The sequence below is a fragment of the Cuculus canorus genome, chromosome 3, assembly GCF_017976375.1.
Source record: "Cuculus canorus isolate bCucCan1 chromosome 3, bCucCan1.pri, whole genome shotgun sequence".
In the NCBI taxonomy this organism is placed as follows: Eukaryota; Metazoa; Chordata; class Aves; order Cuculiformes; family Cuculidae; genus Cuculus; species Cuculus canorus.
In genome coordinates, this window is record NC_071403.1 from 118,951,015 (window position 1) to 118,969,698 (window position 18,684).

An 18,684-nucleotide genomic window follows, 5' to 3' on the forward strand; every position below is an offset into this window, starting at 1 on the left:
TACCAAACGCCTCCCACACAACCGAGCGTGTGGGTGGGAAACCAGATAAATGATTACAGAGATGCAGGGCGAGAAAGGAGGAACCTTTCTCAAATAACTATTTATGTTGATACAATTGCAGGAACGTGTCCTTAGACTGAGCTTAAGTGAAAAGCTTAATAAAATAACTGCTTGATAAAAAAGTAGTTAAAAACTCTACTAAAACCAAAAAGGAAACAACAAACAAAAAAAGCCATCACTCACACACCGCCCCCCACAGCGAAAAACAAAAGCAGATGATGAAACTAGATTTTCATTATGTTCACAGCCCAGCACTAGCCACACGTAACAGAACGATTATTACAGTAATTACCATGAATGTAGTGCCCCAGTAGAATCATAGAATCATCTGGTTGGAAAAAAACTTCAAGATCATCAAGCCCAACCATACCTGACCACTACTGAACCAGATCCCTGAGCACCTCATCTCCCTGTCTACTAAACCTCTCCAGGGATGGGGACTCCACCACCTCCCTGGGCAGCCTCTGCCAGGGCCTGAGAACCCTTTTGGTGAAGAAATGTTTCCTGATGTCTAACATGAACCTCCCTGGTGCAACTTGAGGCCATTTCCTCTCATTCCATCGCCTATCACTTGGGAGAAGAGAACAAACACTGGTAGAGACCAAATACTGGCAATTCCTTACTTTGAGCAAACCGAAACTTGGGCTGTTAATCCTCTCTACATGGGTCCACAGACCACCTTGTATTGGCTACTGATATTTTCAGGCTAGGCACCCAGGAGGAAAGCAGTCATTATATACCTGTTTTATTTCTCCAGAGCGCAGGAATACAAACTGACACTATGTTTTTACCTTCACAGCGTGCAACCAAGGAAGATGAACAAGTATAAGATCTGTTTCAGTTGGTGGCTACTAGAGAAAAACAAATGACTGCCCTGGGACAGAGAGGAAGGAGAAAGGGAACTCAGAAAGAGATGTAAAGCACTAACCTATTGTGAATTCCAGTGAGTCATGAAATATTATGTATAACACCCAAGTTACGTCTGAAGGCGTAATCCAAAAAGAAAGTTGGGGAGAGACTTTTTTTACTAGGACACGGTGTGAATGGACAAGGGGGGATGGCTTTACATTGGAAGGGGGAAGACTTAGATGAGACATTGGGAATAAATTCTTCACGCTGAGGGTGGTGAGTCCCTGGCCCAGGCTGCCCAGGGAAGCTGTGGCTGCCCCATCCCTGGAGGGGTTCAAGGCCAGGTTGGATGGGGCTTGGAGCAGCCTGGGCCAGTGGGAGGTGTCCCTGCCCATGGCAGGGGTGGGACTGCATGGGCTTTGAGGTCCCTTCCAAACCAGTCTCTGATTCTATGATCTAGCAGGGCAGATTATTCAAGCCTTCAGACAACTGCAAACATTGCCATCACCACAGTAAAGGCAAGTCTTAACAAATAACAGGCAGATATCTTTATGGGAATTGCAGTAAAACTCTAAAAATCTGAAGGGTTACTTCATTTATCTTTCTCCACATTTAAAAGTAACCACCTTGATTTCAGAACCCTACTTTTAAAATGACAAACGATCTCCTCAGCTAATCTAGTGCATCACCGGATCAGAAACTGAAATTAGTATCTGTACTATTGTTAAATTCCATATAAACAAACACAAAGAGTTAAAAATTATGATTATTATGTCGTCTCTTGAAAAATGTACCAACGAGCAAATCAGCGTAAGAAGTAGCTTGGTTTCATTTTATGATTTTAGATCTGTGGTATCCCTTTATCATTTCTTATTAAATAAAGCACGTTTCCTCTCTTCACATCATAAACATATTTAATTCATCTTCAGTAACTAAACTTACCAAATAGTAGCCAACTGAGTCTGTGAAAGGTTTGACTGCAGAAGGGCATTCCTTGCTTGAAATCCTTAGTGAAAGCATAGAAGATTTTAATAAAAATAAATACTTCGAATTCACATACAAATATTCACGTGTAGCAAAAAATGGGTCACGAACTGGAGCACGTCTATTTTTAATATCAATCTAATCTATTTTCACCATTGGCAGGCAGCTGGCTTTACTTCCAGGCTTAACAACAGCCATTACAACCTGAACACAATGAAGTTCTCTCGCGTACTTTTTTTTTTCTCTACTCAGGAAAACTGACAGAAAAATGGATATTTATGGTAATCCCCACAGCTGTTGCAAAAGCACAGCTGACTGCCTACCTAAACCTTGAGCTAGTAAGCCGGAAAGCTGTCATTTTCCTTTGATAGCAAAGAACCACAAACGTTTCTAGGCAAGTGAATGAAACCCTCAGCCCCAAATCAGCTGAACAAGATAAAAAAGCAATGAGTTCCTTTCTTGCCCTCTTTTGTTGTAGGCAGGAAACTGAGGCAGCGGCTTGGTGAGCGCTTATTGAAATGGGAAATCTAGTCAGCTACAGACACGCACTCTGACTTCACTGCTGTCACATTAACTTCATGCAAAGTCTTTCAAACCACTGTGGCACAGCACAAATGTCACTGGAAGTCAACAAGGAAGGACTCCCTTAAAATACTTCTGAATAATTCCAGTCAATGGCTGCAGTAGTGCGGTATCTTTCTGCTTTCTTGGAAAAGACAAAGCCCAAATATCTAAGTAATAAACATATACAGAGGAGCCCACGGTGCAGAAAAGATCATGAGATGTCTCCCACTTTTACAAAGTCAAAAGAAAGAGTCTCAGTCTAAACAGTGATGCTTGAAAAATGACTGCTGACCTTATGGAGCTAACTTTCCCAGCGTTATGGTTCTTAGGCTCTTCTAGTTAGATCCCACGAGTGCCACTCTTTCCTTCTTCCCCTCAACTGCAGCTGTAGCTTCCCAGCCTCTCTGGGGAGATCGCTGCCTCCTCGAGCCCCTCCAGCTTTAACACAGAGCCCAAGTCAATACACTGATGGCTATTTCCATTTCTTGGCTGACTGGAACCAGTAGCTGAAACCCCCTCTCTCCTGCCTAGGTCTGAATGTCAACAATTCCAGCTTTTTTTCATAAAGCAGTCAAATCCCAAGCCAGGATTCCATCCCTCAGCCTGTGATGTTGCAGACGCAGAAAACACCACCGGTCTTTCCCCTCCACATCAAATGCCATACTCACCTGATAAATATCCACTCATACTTTTATCAAGACTGTTAAATTTCTGTCTGTATTTTAATCTGGAAGCCTGAGGAACCGCCCAGTCTGTGGGTGCAATCTTTGGTGAATTCCCAGCCAGTGAAGCACTAGAGGAAGAATTTGAACTGTAATATAATTAAAAGAGAAGAAAAAAAAGAGGAAAAAGAGAGACAGAAAGAATTCTTAAGTTATTTGGCTTAACAAACAGGCACTGGAACAGAAATATTAACATCTTGTGGTAACATGAAACAACTTCCAGAAAGTTTTGACTCTGCTAACTTGCTATAAATATTTTCATTACTAATATGGAATTTTATTCTGAAAGCAAAAACATTTAACTAAAAGGAAACTCCTCAATTCAAGATCCCGTTCCCTTGGTATCACAGCCAGTTATGCCACATAATTCATTGGTCCACCACAGCAAAACACCACTATAGGAATCACAGAATGGTTTGGGTTGGAAGGGACCTTAAAGATCATTCAGTTCCACCTCCTGTGATGGGCAGGGACACCTCCCACTGGCCCAAGCTGCTCCAAGCCCCATCCAACCTGGCCTGGAACACCTCCAGGAAGGTGGCAGCCACGACTTTTCTGGGCAGCCTGGGCCAGTGCCTCGGGAAGAAATTTTTTCCTGTGTGGGCGCTAATATCCAACTTAAATCTCCTCTCTTTCAGCTTAAAACCGTTCTCCCTCATCCTGTCCCTGCAATCCCTGATAAAGAGCCCATCCCCTTCTTTCCTCTAGGCTCCCCTTAAGTACTGGAAGCTCCTTTAAGGTCTCTCCTTCTCTTCTCCAGGCTGAACAACCCCAACTGTCTCAGTCTGTGCTGTGTGGGAGGTGCTCCAGCCCTCGGATCATCTTCATGGCCTCCTCTGGACTCACTCTAACAGATCCATGTCCCTCCTGTGCTGAGGAAGCATAGGAAGCCATAGGGAAACATCTCAACTTTCACAAGGCTGTTTACAAGGGCTGGAGAGCACTGCGTGGATGTCTAAGCAACTTTAAAGGGTATGCAAATAAATAACCATAAGTATAAAAATTTATCTGACAAACTCACAACCAAAATCAGCTTCTAAATCTGCTAAAGTCATGATATTCCACCTCTGCCTATTCTTTTTATTAGCGACAATCAGTTTTTCCAACTCATCCAGTTTCTGCAGAATAGCACTTGATGGAGCGTTGCTCTGCCTATCAAACTTCTGCCTGCAACTCCCAGCATTTTCAACGACCCATCTTCAAAGATCAGACAAAAGCAAGTGCATCCAGCCTGCCTTGTTTCAGCTAATCCCCTACTCTGCCAAGCAAAAAACTATTTGCAGTGTTATCCAAGGCAATAAAGTAAAGAATGCTGATATAAACAAAGCCTTTCGGGCACAACGCTGGATAGACATCCTTTGCATAGAATTAGGTAACCGTCAAGTAACACGAAAGAAGAGCTACTTAGCAACGCTACAACACCAGAAAAATAAATCTTTCCAATCAAAAGCAAAGATTACAAGCACACAGCATGCTTACAATAACGTTACTGAACATCTGCTACCATCAGGGGTCTGTCTGTGTGAGGAGCCCAAAATTAGTCCTGCATTCAACCTAGGTGCTTTCTACCAGCTGCAAAGAGGTCACCTTCTGGAAATGAGTTGGGGCCACAATGCCCTCTGGATTGTTCTTTAGGAGACTGTTCCCTGGATGGTCAATTGGAGAGCTAAGCCTAGTCCCTCACTTTGTCTATGCTGAAGCTCTAAAATCAGTGAAACAGCATCTTGATGGCAAAGATTCATCATCTTCTATTATTCATAAAACAAATCCACACATAAATATTTATAACAAAGAGTATTTTTACATGCCTGCTAATTACATGGTGCCCTCTATAATGAATGAGCACATCAATCCATAAACGCTGCTTCTAGAACCACTTCGTAAGTTTTACTTCTATTTACTAACGAGGTACATTCCCTTCTTTTGGTTGCTGCTTTCTCTCCTTTGAACTCCACACCTGCTTTAGGCAGTTTTGTCAGATTTCCTGAAACTATTATTTATTGTGTATATCAAGTCAATCTATTTCCAGACGTGGGAGGTCATATTAGACAGACTGATTTTTAATGAATGTACTTTGAAAATAGAAATGTTCCGTAAGTTTTAGAGGTGTATTAGTTGAGTTTAAGATATAACCATTTTAAACTTAACTTTCATACCTGCTAGATCCTAAATCGATCAGAGATTGTGCCTTCTGCATACTGGTACCACCAAACCCTCCTGTCACGGGACCTAAAGAACCAGTGTGAGGCAGCGCTGAAACAAGGAAAAAACAAAGCCAAGAACTGGGTATAAGGTAATGCTTTGTAATAAACACCAAAGGCTTTGATACAAGTAAGAAAAGCTAATCAGTGACTTGTTGTTCAGATTAAACTGGTTAGAACAGATTCGATGAACATGAACTTTAGGAAAAAAGACATTTATTTATTTATTTGTTTACTCGCATGCAAGTACTGGCATTCCCGTCTGAAATCAGCCATAGAGAAAGCAAGATTCACAAGTCTGAAAGTGAGTACTGGACTGTACTATACTTACTTGAAGAGAAAGGTATGGACAAAGGCTGCAAGAGGCTGGATGTTCCATTTGGCAACGAGGAGGTACTGACAGAAGGCACCAGGGGAGCAGAGATAACCAAAGGAGGAATGGAAGTCATGGAGCTCAGAGGCATGGGAGCTAACGGTGTGATCGTGGACATAGACGTCGGCATGGACAGATTGGGCATACTACCCATTCCTAGAGCAAAATCCAACAATGCATAATTTAATACTGCAGAGGCTTCAACAAGAAATTGCTTCCACTACGCTAGGCAAAAACTACATAAAAGCAACCTGAGTCCAGAGATACAATGAGTTAAAACAGATGCTTGCAACATGGACTTTTTGTCTAAAGTTTAGACAAGACAGCTCACAGTGGAAAATATACTGAAGGACATGAATGAAAAAAAAAAATCCTTACAAGCAATTCATTCTAAAGGAAGATTTAACTACTATTTTACAAAAAGAATAGGATCGAGTTTTCTGTAACTGCAGCTCTAACTAATTCTTCAAGCCTTTCCAGGTCTGGGCCCTGTAAAAGAATCAGAATGCAACTCTAAAGCTGTGACAATCGTCCACAGGGCAAAGCTGATATTATTTCTGAACTAAGTCTCTTCCAAGAATCTGTATGGGTGAAAAGCCCATACTCAGGCACCTGTGCCCAACAAACGGTCTCTTTAAGGCAGCTGCCTGAAGCGAAAAAGGGCACTTAAATTACTGGCTGAATCTTGTGGAAGACAACAGTGCAGATGCTCCGATTGAAGGTCAATAGGCAGCAATCGTATGCCAACCACAGCTATCTCTAAACGTAGGCACATGTATGGAAACACACAAGACTGACTGACCAGCCGACATTTTAAACTATGTCTGTAATTAATATATGCATACATTTAATTTCAGCACTGATTTTGTATTCCAGCTGAAGTCGTTACACACGTTGTGTTCTACAAAACAACAAAAGGCATGCACTGAATCCCCAAACACTGCCAGAACAGGAAAAAAGAAGTTATAATATTCATATTCAATTTATAATAGAACAAAAATAGACAATCCAATTGATTTTGAAAAATAATTTTAATTAAGCGTTCTACCAAAACTCTGACCTTTACTAAGTTTAACTTCAAAAACCTCCGAGTATAAATATGCGATTGAGTAGGAGGGAGACAAAAAAAAGACCTTCAAGACAAGATGACAGCCTGCAAGTCAGATGGCAAATGTCAACGGCCTATTGCGCCTCATGTCAAAATTGAACAGAATTGAATTGAATTTTTATTTATTAATAAATGTCTTCAAAGTATGGAATTATCAAAAATGTTATGACAGTGACTTTGTGAATTTCCTAAACAAATCAGAATATCCTTGGGTTTTCATGCTCATTCACTCAACTGTCACAGTCAAGTTATTGCTTGTATTTGCCTGCAATTAACTGTGGGTTTTTACCTCTGAACACTAAGTAATTATATATTCATAAGTACCAAAGCGAGCTGACATTAGCGGTGACAATACTGGAGTTTGTTTCATGACAGGAGGGAGAACCGCAGGCAAATGCTGTCCTTGCAATTTCAGCTTGATGAGTTTCATGGCTATAGAGAACTCCTGTTGATCCATTTTTCCATCCTTGTTCAGGTCTGATAGCGTCCTTAAAAATAAAATAAAATAATAAAAGTCCACAGGGAAGAATGGCGAAGTTCACTTTTGCACTTAATGAGAAGCTTTTCTATCAAATTTATTTAGTGTTTTTGTTCAAGAGAAGAATAAACTCATTGCAACCATTTCTAGATTCCTTGCCAATGTGATGTCCATCTACATGAAGGGCTGGAAATAGGATCCATGGAACTACAGACCTCTCAGCCTGACCCTGGTACCACGAAAGTGGTTCACCTTGATTATGCTCACCAGGCAAGTGCAGGCCAACCAAGGGATTGGGTCCAGCCAGCACGAGTTCATGAAGGGCAGGTCTTGTTTGATTAACCTAATCTCCTATGACCAAGTGACCCACCTAGTGGATGAGGGAAAGGCTGTGGATGCCACCTACCTCCATTTCACTGAAACTTCTGACTCACACAGCATTCTCCTAAAAAGTTGGCAGCTCACAGCTTAGACACGTCTACTCTTCACTGGGTAAAAAAATAGCTGTATGGTCAAGCCCAGGCTTGGGGAAGAGTGGCTGGAAAGCTGCCTGGCAGAGAATGACCTGGGGGTGTCGGTCGAGCCAGCTGTACGTGAGCCAGCAGTGGCCTAAGTGGCGATGGAGGCCAACAGCATCTGGCTTGGATCAGAAATGGGATGGCCAACAGGAGCAGAGAAGTGATTGTGCCCCTGCTGAGTCCGCACCTCGAATTCTGTGTTCAATTTTGGGTCCCTCGCTACAAGAGAGACCTTGAGGTCCTGGAGCATGTCCAGAGAAGGGCAATGAAGCTGATGAAGGGGCTGGAGAACAAGACTTATGAAGAGCGGCAGAGGGACCTGGGGCTGTTTATTCTGGAAAAGAGGAGGCTGAGGGGAGACCTCATTGCTGTCTACAAGTGCCTAAAAGGAGGTTGTAGCAATGTGGGTGTTAGTCTCTTCTCTGAAGCAACAAGTGACAGGATGAGAAGAAGTAGCCCCAGGACACGCCAAGGGAGGTTTAGATTGGATATTAGAAAAAATTTCTTTACTGAAAGAGTGGCAAAGCATTGGAAGAAGCTGCCTAGGGAAGTGGTGGAGTCCCTATCCATGAAGGTTTTCAAAAAATGTGTAGGTATGGTGCTTCAGGACATGGTCTGGTACACGTTAGTATTGTGTTGATGGTTGGCTTTGATGATCCTAGAGGTCTTTTCCAACCTTAATGATTCTGTGATTTTCAACTTTGTGACCACATTCAAATGCTGAAAAGCTGGCAGATTGCAATATTTCTAGTCTGCCAACCTAGAGGTACTGAAAGTCAACCCAGACTTCTAAACAAAGTTTGTGTAGCTGCATTAAGTATAATTCGCTTGGTAGTCGCCTGCAGGGTTCAGCTGCCGCGTTGCTGTGTATTAAATATTTAACACTTGAGAAAGTAAGAAGACACTTAGAAAAGCAGTAGTTTCCTGCTCAGTGGATGCACCTGTTGCTACAGACAGGCTTCTGCTACACTGCTTTCTCTTCTTTTAGTCAGAACGATTATTTTTCAGTCAGGGTCTGGTATTGTAAGGAATTAGCACAAGAATCTGAAACGGGAGGATGCAGAAACCTGCTGACAGCTCCATACTGCACTGTGAAAACTGCATTCATTCACAAACAGCATGGGTTTGTTTAAGCCCAGTATCCACGCTGCCTTCCTTTGACACTTCTCCAAATACACTCACGTATATTTTCCGTTCTATTTAACAATGCAGACAAAACTTCTGGTGAGACAGAAAACCTGAAATTTTGTTAATACTCGTGTGAGGACCAGACACAGCAATGTCAATAAAATTCAGAGAAAACAAAACAGAATCAATATTGACCCACATTTTCCCTTTCATAGCTTCTTTCTGTTATTACTCAGTAACAAACTTTAAAGCCCTATGCAGAAAGTTCCCTACTGCTTTTTTTCTCTGCACTTTAAGTGTCTGAAGAAGAAAGTAACTTTCATTTAGTTTCCCAAATATTCTTGGACAAGTGAGTTGTTCTGAATTATTATGGGCCCTCTCTTCGTGCCTTTCAGCATGCTCATATCTTGATAACAACACATCGTATTCTAGGGAAGACTGAGGAGTTAAAGATGACAAAGTCTGTTTCAACCACCACATGGATGCTGCAAAGAACAGCACTTTTCCCAGTTCCTATATCACAACACTGGCTGATATTTTAGAGTGTATTATAGCTGATTTTCTACCAACATTTTCTGTGGCTTAAGACTGTTTTCCCTATTTTCAACTTTCACTGCATTTTCCACTCCCAGTTTAGCAGCACATAGTTTTTCCCACACTTAATCTTATTGTCTTTTTTGTGGCGATTAGTATTTCAAACATCACTCAATTTGCTTCAGACATTCACTGACCCACTATTTATCTCTTTTTCCATATTATTACTAAAAATATTAAGACAAGGCTAAACAACAACCTTTGCGGCAGTCTAACAGGCACTTCTCTCTATGAAAGCCTTGTAATTCACTTTTATCACTTTTTGTTTGAAGCACTTACTATAGTTTAAAGTAGCTGTGTTCAGGATGATCCAATTTGAAGTAACATCACAGAAAGATTTAGAAAGATATTGCTTTTTAACTAAGTGTTGGTATGCACACGGGCTCAATCCTTCCTCTAAATTTAATGAAATTAAAACAATGATCCATACAACACTCCATTTTGACAGCTGAAAGCCTCCTTCAGACCACACAACATAGAACCATAGAACGGTTTGGGATGGAAGGAACCTTAAAGTCCATCCAGTTCTACCTCCTGCCAGGGGAAGGGACACCTCCCACTGGACCAGGATGCTCAAAGCCCCCATCCAACCTGGCCTTGGACACCTCCAGGGATGGGGCAGCCATGACTTCCCTGGGCAACCTGGGCCAGGGCCTCCCCACCCTCACAGTAAAAAATTTCTTCCTAATCTCTAATGTAAATCTCCACTCCTTCAGCTTAAAACTATTTCCCCTCATCCTATCCCTATGCTCCCTGATAAAGGAAGGGACCCTCCCCAGCTTTCCTGCAGGCCCCCTTCAGCTACTGGAAGACCTCTCTAAGGTCTCCCCAGAGCCTTCTCTTTTATAGGCTAAATAATCCCAACTCTCTCCACCTGTTCTCGTATGAGAGGTGCTCCAGCCCCCGATCATCTTCATGGCCTCCCCTAGTCTCACTCCAACAGATCCACGTCCTTCCTGCGCTGAGGACTCCAGAACATACCAAAGACAGTACTTGAATGCTACACACCCATCTTAAACATACAAAGAAACAAATAAATAGTAAAGAATATCTTACCATATTTCAGCAAGGATTGAAGATGGTAGACCTGATTGCAAAAAAAATGTACGTGCTTGATCACCTGTGATAAACAAGACAGACAAACAGGCTTTTACACTGGAAACATAGATTTTCAGAAGACATCAGCATTCTGTTGCGAGACAGATTTTCAGGAGGAGCCAGCAAGCTGGATGCCGAGCCTTCCAGTTTCACACCACCCAACTCCTTCCCTGGTAAGAGCAATGGTCAGATAACCATAAAATCTGTAATCCTGAATTTTTGCTCTGAGAAGTGAATTCAAGTAGCTACAGAAAGCTTTAACAGGTCAAAAATTGGCAGCTGCCAACAGTTTAAGTAGATGCTGTATTCAGAGTAGTAAAAATGACTGAAAACTTAGTCCTGACCCAATTACTTTTACAGGAAAGGATGTGCATGATATTTTTTAACTTCATCCAATCAAACTTGGGCAGCACTGCCTCTCTAGAAAAACTGGAAAATATTGTGTTCTAAATAATATTCTGTTCCACCAGAGACTATTCTCTGTTTCAGTATTTCAGGAAGGAAATAGGAACTGTTGGGCAATTCCATACCGAGTTCCACATCAGTTGGCACTGATTGAACTGTTAAAGTCATAACAGAACACAGATAGTGGTGTTTGTGCTCACCTATGAGTGAATAACAGATGCTTAAAGCTAAGACTTCAGGTTATTCTTTCAGCTATTCCTTTCCTTATAATTGTACACAACCTTTCATTTCAAGCACTTGCAATATAAATAATGAAGCCTGCAGATACACGAGCAGGTAAGAGCCTGGATGTGGTCTAAAGGCAGTCCTTGGGACTGTAGGCTTTTCAGCTGGTGGTAAAGTAAACACCAACCTCCCAGAGCTGTTTGGCCAAAACAGGAGTAGCGTATCATTTAACCAGATATGCATGTTCCAAACAGACAACTTCCCACTCCTTCTTCAGTCTTTTCTGGATTAAAAATGAGCAAAAGCAAGGACAGTGGAGCCACTCACTAGGGCATTAGTAGAAAGTCAGGCAGGTAAGGCTGCTCTTGAGTGCCGCCTTGTACGCAAAGAACAGGGCTTTCTTAAGTTAGCTTTGACAGTGAAAGAGAACCTTTTCTTCACGTCACAAGCAGATTCTTAAAGTTAAGAACTGCAAATTCAGAGGTGCACAGCGACATGACCCAATTGTTTCAGAGGAGAAGCAGCTGAATGCAACTAGAAGTGACAGCAGGGCACTGCAAAATGCCTTTGGCTTATCCAGAACTTGCTGAAAGCCCAAGGGTTAATAAATTTCAAGCAGTCATTAACGAGGACAAGCTGTCAGCATCTCTCTCTCCCTGCCGCCTCCCCCAAAACAAAGATTATCTAACAGCACAGTATTCTCTAACACTGTTCAGACAGAAGAGAGCCACTTCTGCTGTCTCTGGCGTCACTCGCCACAATAGCTACTCTAAGTATTCCTTGGCAGCCTCCCATCTACGCAGATTTTGCCCGATACTCTGGGTTTTGAAGCTAGACAGAATGACAGCACTTAACTGCTGGCTGCAGAAGTGATGGGGTTAACAGAAGAGTGTTCCTGTGCCAGACTTGAGCCCAAAGCTTGTAGAAGTTTAGTAATAACCAGTGGCTGTTTGCCCAAAGAGCATGGTTATTAGTCACAGAACAAAGGGCTAGAAATGGGCTGTTGTTTTCAAACTGTTTCACAAAGATACTTATGTGTACAGAGAAGTTAATGTGTAATGTAGAATCTCGGACCAACCTGTAATGTAGCCTCCTGTGGGTTTAAGGCTATCAAACTGCTTGTTGTGCTTGGCCCGCTCTTCGGAGGTGATGGCCCATATGTTTGGACCTCCTAATTAAAAAAAAAAAAACAAACCAGAAAGAAAAGATTGAACGCTGTTAAAAATAAGGCACGTCACTTATGAAATAGAAGCTTGGTTTCTGGAGAGACTAAGTTAGACCTGGGCACACCCAGCTCCTACCAGTTTGGCAAGGATGTTATGAAACCCAGACCTGCTTCACAGATGTGCCGAGACAATTCCTCAGCCAGGCTGCTTCACCCTCGGCTCGCAGACAAGCTTTGTCGCCCTTCAAAGCTGGTGCAAAGCAGTTTCCTGCCACTGCTGATTGTTTTCAGCCTGGGCAGGATGCACGTTGCTCCCTATACACTGTGTGAGCCAAATGATCTCCTGGTTCAGCGCTAAACAAATGGATTCAATGTCACTTAGAGGTTCTCATGCAGAGGACTCGCACCCTACAGCTGCCAAAGAGTCACGCTTCGTCTTGCCAATACTCTAAAATCAAAATTGCAACCGCCAACAAAAATACATTGGCTTTGTCTGACAAAGGAATGACATTCTGGGTCGTTTTGGGTTTGGTTTTTTTCTTTTCTTTAATTTTACAATTTCAACTTACTGTTTTTCAATGCTTAAAACAAAAGTATCAAATAATACAGCCTCAAAGTAACAAAGAGAAAGAGCAGGAGATAATCATGTTTACAGAGCTGGGCTGATATAGCAGGCAGAAGCAGGGTGACTTTCAGAAGCGTTCCAACCTGCTGTATAAAGGTCAGGGTGTGTGTCCTTTGCAGGAAAAACAGTTTGCCAGAAATAATTAGGTTTGGTCTTTAAGTAGGAGGAAGTTTTAGTCGGGAAGCTCTTGACAAATATCCAATTTTTCAAGTCAATGAATGCAAGGATTAGCCAAAATTCTGAATGGAAATCCCCAAAACAGCATTAAAAGGTCATTACTTAAAAAAAAACCCCTACCTTTAAAAATACATTCTTTTGAGCATTACAACTTCCAAAAAACTGTTAATCTCCCCTTCAAGTATTTTACTGCTCTTTAAATACTGTCAAGGGACTAAATAATTCTTCTAATAAGATATTAACAAGTTGCTTGAAAAACGACAGCACTTTGAACGAAATCTACTATAAAATGCTTCCCCTTTCCTTCTATAAACTTCATTTCAAAGCCTTGAATCTACAAAATTTCAACAGCTCTTTTCACCGTTTTTCAGAGTAATAACGAAGCTAACAGGCTGCAAGCTGACACACAAGCCAATAATCACATATTAACGACGTTCACCACCTCTTGTCTATGTTCCAGTACCTGAAGGGGCTACAAGAAAGCCAGGGAGGAGCTGTTTACAAAGGCACGGAGTAACAGGACTCGGGACAATGGCTATATATTAGAGAGAGGCAGATTTAGACTAGATATAAGGAGTTTCCCAGGGAAGCTGTGGCTGCCCCATCCCTGGAGGTGTTCCAGGCCAGGCTGGATGGGGCTTGGAGCAGCCTGGGCCAGTGGGAGGTGTCCCTGCCCATCAGGGAGTTGTCTCTGCCCATGGCAGGGGGTTGAAGCTGGATGATCTTTAAGGTCCCTTCCAACTCAAGCTATTCTATGATTCTATGTTAATCCATATTTGCAAACGCATTTTCCAAGAAGACCTAATGTCTTTTCTTAAGGAGACATGTTTACCCTTGCTGCTTAAAAGGGAAATGGAAATAGTTAAAAACAAAACCCAGAAACTCATTGCGGATATGAATGACAAAAAGTTGGGAGGGCGTTAGGATACAACCTTTAAGTATGTTGTTAAAAGGTTTCTTTTAGCAGGAATTAGAATCTAGAAAGCATCGTATCACCAAGTACACACAGCACTCCCAGTCCAAAAGTGAGACTTTTGGGGCTTATCTATAACTGAATAAAGTCCTAGAAACCTAAGTTTTAACCTAAACTCATTCAAGAGAGAGTGCCTGACACTTTCAGCCTTAACTAGAACAGGTCTTTATTTTACTAATACAGGTTAATCATCATCGGACAAGAAAATGTTTCTTAAAAGAATAATAATTAAAACCTACTCAATATCTATGCAGGGATCCACAGCGTGGATCAAAACACCGAGAGAAAATACCACATGATTCTATCTGAAATGAATACTTTGAACAACAGGAATCACAAGGTCTTGCCAATTCCACAAATCGCATCATGAAATCGTTCTTCAAAATAACTGCCCTGTTTACTTATAGCACAACTGAGACCATCACAATAAAACTTACCACAGACAAAACTAGTTCGAAACTCCGTTCCCCTGTGCGATCACCATTAAAAAATGCTACAACTCTCATGAATATTTGGTTGTTTCTCAGAGGTACCACCAGTAGTATAGTTGGCCACTCAGCATCCTTGCTGAGAAAAATTATGCTCCTTGGTTTACAACAAACCCAGTTTTGGGCACATCATACTGTGACAAAGGGAAGACTACTCCTTTTCTTGAAAGGGCAAAGCTGCAGGAAGAGTCAAACAGAAACATGGGCCATCCAAAATGTCATCTAAATTTATCTGGCTTAGCCCAACACTCTTTTGCACTAACTTGCCTTCAAACACAGGGCTGAAGAACATCTTGCCCATAAGCAAGATGTAGCCAAAAAGAACAATTAATCTTAACTGGAGACATCATTACCGTTCTTCATTCCTCACAGCCCCCGTCCTTACTCATGGCAAATCAAACATGAGTCAAAAAACTAAACTGCAAGCATTTCTCTTTGCAGACACCTCTCTGATCACAGGATGCAGCAAGAAGCACCCACCTCCTTGCTGGCACAGTGGTGAACCTTTCGCAGCCCAGAGATTCTGAGCTGGCATCAGGTAGCATTGAATTACAATACTTTTAAAAATCAGTTCAACATCAGCAATCAAAACACAGTCGCCACTACAGGCTCTCATGACAGGCTTTGCTGCAGCCAATCAATAGTACGCTACCACTTTTCTGACTTAAGTTCCCTTGAAATTTTCATGAGACAAGTGATTTCTTCCCAACTGTAGATGGTAGAATATTGGAGGAGAAAAAATACAATCTCTCCAACCAGAAGATACCTCATGAAATCATTATTTCTCAGAAGAGGTTACTTGGCAATCTCATAGTCTGTACATGAGGCAAGACCCACTTCGATGAAGTTAATTCTATATTTGATTACATTGTATTTTTAGGAATCAAAATTCAGGAAATGCTGAACTTTGATGTTTTCTCCACAAAGATTCTCCCCAGAACAGAGTAACTATTGCCATCACTTGCTTTTTCTGTTTATGAAGAAACACTTCTATTTTAGTAACACTTTTCGGAAGACAGATGTCAAACTATCTCTTCTAGAGAAGGCTGGTACTTCCAAAGAAGACTGCAGATAAAGGTCAGAACTGGCAAGTGTTCTTGAGATCCAACATAGGAAACTTGGACTCAAGGTCCAGAAGCATCTCAGCTGATTCCTTATACCAGACTGCAAAGCTTGGGAGAATCCAACAGAGAAAGCACCTTCATTTGCCTATTGCACAGCTCTACAACACATTCAAGAGTTTGAAGTCACACGTGGATTCTACTGACGTACAAAGTCCATACAGAAAGACAAAGACCCAAACAAACAACCCTGTGCTACACATCATGAATTTAATGTACCTCCACAACTTCCCTGAAGATGACAAAACACGTACTGACCTCACCTTCACGTAACAGGTATTAATATAGACATCAATGTGGTAGCACTAACAATTTGTTAGTGTTGGAAACAAGTAGCTATGTCATGGGTTAAAGCATTTTCTGTTCCTTTAAGCTAGTTTTAAATAAAAGACAACTTTCTATGAGAGAGTATGAGGGTCTGTTTAAGGCAGGATCACGGAATTTGGTAGGACAGCTCCAGAAATGCCTTTACAAGACTGCATCAGACAGATAATCTTCTGAAGAAAATAAAAGGCTTGCTTTGATGGGCTGCCAATATCAGAAACGGAAATAAACACTGTTCCTTCCTTAGAACAGTAAGCTGTGACTGAAAGAGAGAAAAGAAAGCACAATCCTAGGAAAAAAAGTAAATGGCCTTAAAAATCATAGAACGGCTTGGATTGGAAAGGACCATGAAGCCCATCCAGTCCCACCCCTGCCATGGGCAGGGACACCTCCCACTGAATCAGACTGCTCCAAGCCCCATCCAACCTGGCCTGGAACCCCTCCAGGGATGGGGCAGCCACAGCTTCCCTGGGCAACCCATTCCAGCGCTTCACCACCCTCAGCACGAAGAATTTCTTCCCAATGCCTAATCCAAATCTTCCCCCTTCCAATTTAAAGCTATCGCCTCTCACCCTGTCACTCCATGCCACTGGAAAAAAGTCCCTCCCCAGCTTTCCTGGAGCACCTTTCACTACTGGAGGGTCACTCTAAGGTCTCCCTGGACCCTTCTCTTCTCCAAGCTGAGCATCCCCACCCCTCCAGCGCTCAGCAAGACCTCTGTGTCTGTTTATCACTACCTGTAGGCAAAAGGCAGTTGTACTGAGGGCAGTACTATTAGTGTAAAGGTCAGAGGCGACTTTTCACTTGTGGAAAACCGTAAGACATTTCTCACTTTCTCCAAAGAAATGTGTGTATTTTTCACTGATGAGTGTTGCTAGTTTTTTCTCTAATAAAAACGATGCTCCTACAACTTATAAAGTTAATTAACTGCACAGACGTAATAAACCTAAATTGAAAACACATTCCTTGCACACACACAAAGATGAGTGATTATACCACCACCACCCTTTTAGCCATCCAAAAAACTAGCATTAAGCTTCATAATGACCCTGAACAAATATTTTATCCCCCTGTTTAAAGACGGGGAGATTTCAACACCAACATGCAGCTGCGTGCCTCAAACTGCACCACAAGGGGTTTTCCGTAATGCAACCAACAACTGCATTACTGCCTCCCATTAGGAGCCTCCAGAGAGTTGTTTGGTATAAGACATACTGGGATAAATCTAATAATTCCATTCTTCTGCCGTCTGTGTTTGTAGATAAATTTACCACAGAATTATTTACTACAGATCAGATTTAACGCTCTCAACTGAGAGGCTGAAGCATACTTCTAATTCTTCCTTAGTGGTGAGTAAACATTCCAGGAGTCTGAAAACACACAGAACATTTTCTCATTAGTCTGAATTTCTAGATTCCTTATCAGTGTTATTGCTATTTTCAATATTTGCTTCCCTCCTTTGTTGTTAATTCTTTATATCAAACACAGGAGAAAATACTTACTGATAACAAGCATTTATTCTCATTTAGGTGCATAGACACATTATGAGCTACGGCTATGGTGGCTTCGTGTCCATCCTGAAGTACCACCTGCTCTTCCTTGAGGAATGAATCTCCTATTCCCTCCAGCTCTTATGTTCTTAGGCCACAGCAGGAGCCACATGCAACCTTCTTCCACGACAAACACATTAATTCTGCTACTGCTTGTCCTACAGGAATGCTTCACAGAGGCTCTCAGCATATTAAGCAACACCATAGCAACTGGTGGACTTGGCAGTGTTAGTCGTATGGTTGGTCTCGATGATCTAAATGGCCTTTTCCAACTGAAGTGATACTCTGATTCTAACTGCTGGAGGAAAAATCACAGAATCATTAAGGCTGGAAAAGACCTCTGAGATCATCCAACTGTCAGACTAACACCACCGTGCCTACTAAACCATGTCACAGACTGTTACATCTACACATTTCTTTAGCACCTCCAGGGATGGTGACTCCACCACTGCCCTGGGCAGCCGGTTCCAATGCTTCACCACCCTTTCAGTAAAGAAATTTTTTCTAATACTCAGTCTAAACCTCCACTTGCACAACTTGAGGCCATTTGCTCTCATCCTATCACTCGTTACTCGGGAAAAGAGCCCAACAACCACCTTGCTACAACCTCCTTTCAGGCAGCTGTAAAGAGCGATGTCTCCCCTCGGCCTCCTCTCCTCCAGGCTAAGGGTATGTCTATGCTTAACAACAACTTCAGCAGCTGCTTGCACGCACACAGTTAAAGGAAACAACCTGTCGCTAAAGCTCGTGAAACAGAGGGAAACAAATTTCTCCTTCATTTTGTGTTTTCACTAAAATTACGAGAATTTTTGGCCATAGAAACAAAAATAAATTTTTAAGGTTTCAAGTGTCGCTGACGTGCTATCCACAAATAACTGTCACCCGCACTGAGGCTGTTAAATAGCATCAGGCAAGCACAGGGCTACATGGATGAGGCCCAGAAATATTTGCTTA

The 18,684-nt window shown here is 42.0% G+C and overlaps 1 protein-coding gene across 5 annotated transcripts in view; it reads right to left on the bottom strand.

Annotated features, from left to right (window-relative positions):
* The window catches only part of ITSN2 (intersectin 2), an 89,960-nt gene that overhangs the window by 42,879 nt on the left and 28,397 nt on the right, over positions 1-18,684 (bottom strand). For all 5 annotated transcript variants that reach the window (XM_054061192.1, XM_054061191.1, XM_054061189.1 and 2 more), the window contains exons 3-9: positions 12,386-12,478; positions 10,636-10,699; positions 7,186-7,349; positions 5,712-5,909; positions 5,336-5,432; positions 3,126-3,268; positions 1,852-1,915 (exon numbers count right to left, since the gene is read on the bottom strand). In XM_054061192.1, the coding sequence (XP_053917167.1) occupies positions 1,852-1,915; positions 3,126-3,268; positions 5,336-5,432; positions 5,712-5,909; positions 7,186-7,349; positions 10,636-10,699; positions 12,386-12,478 (823 nt within the window). The remainder of the gene's footprint in view (positions 1-1,851; positions 1,916-3,125; positions 3,269-5,335; positions 5,433-5,711; positions 5,910-7,185; positions 7,350-10,635; positions 10,700-12,385; positions 12,479-18,684) is intronic.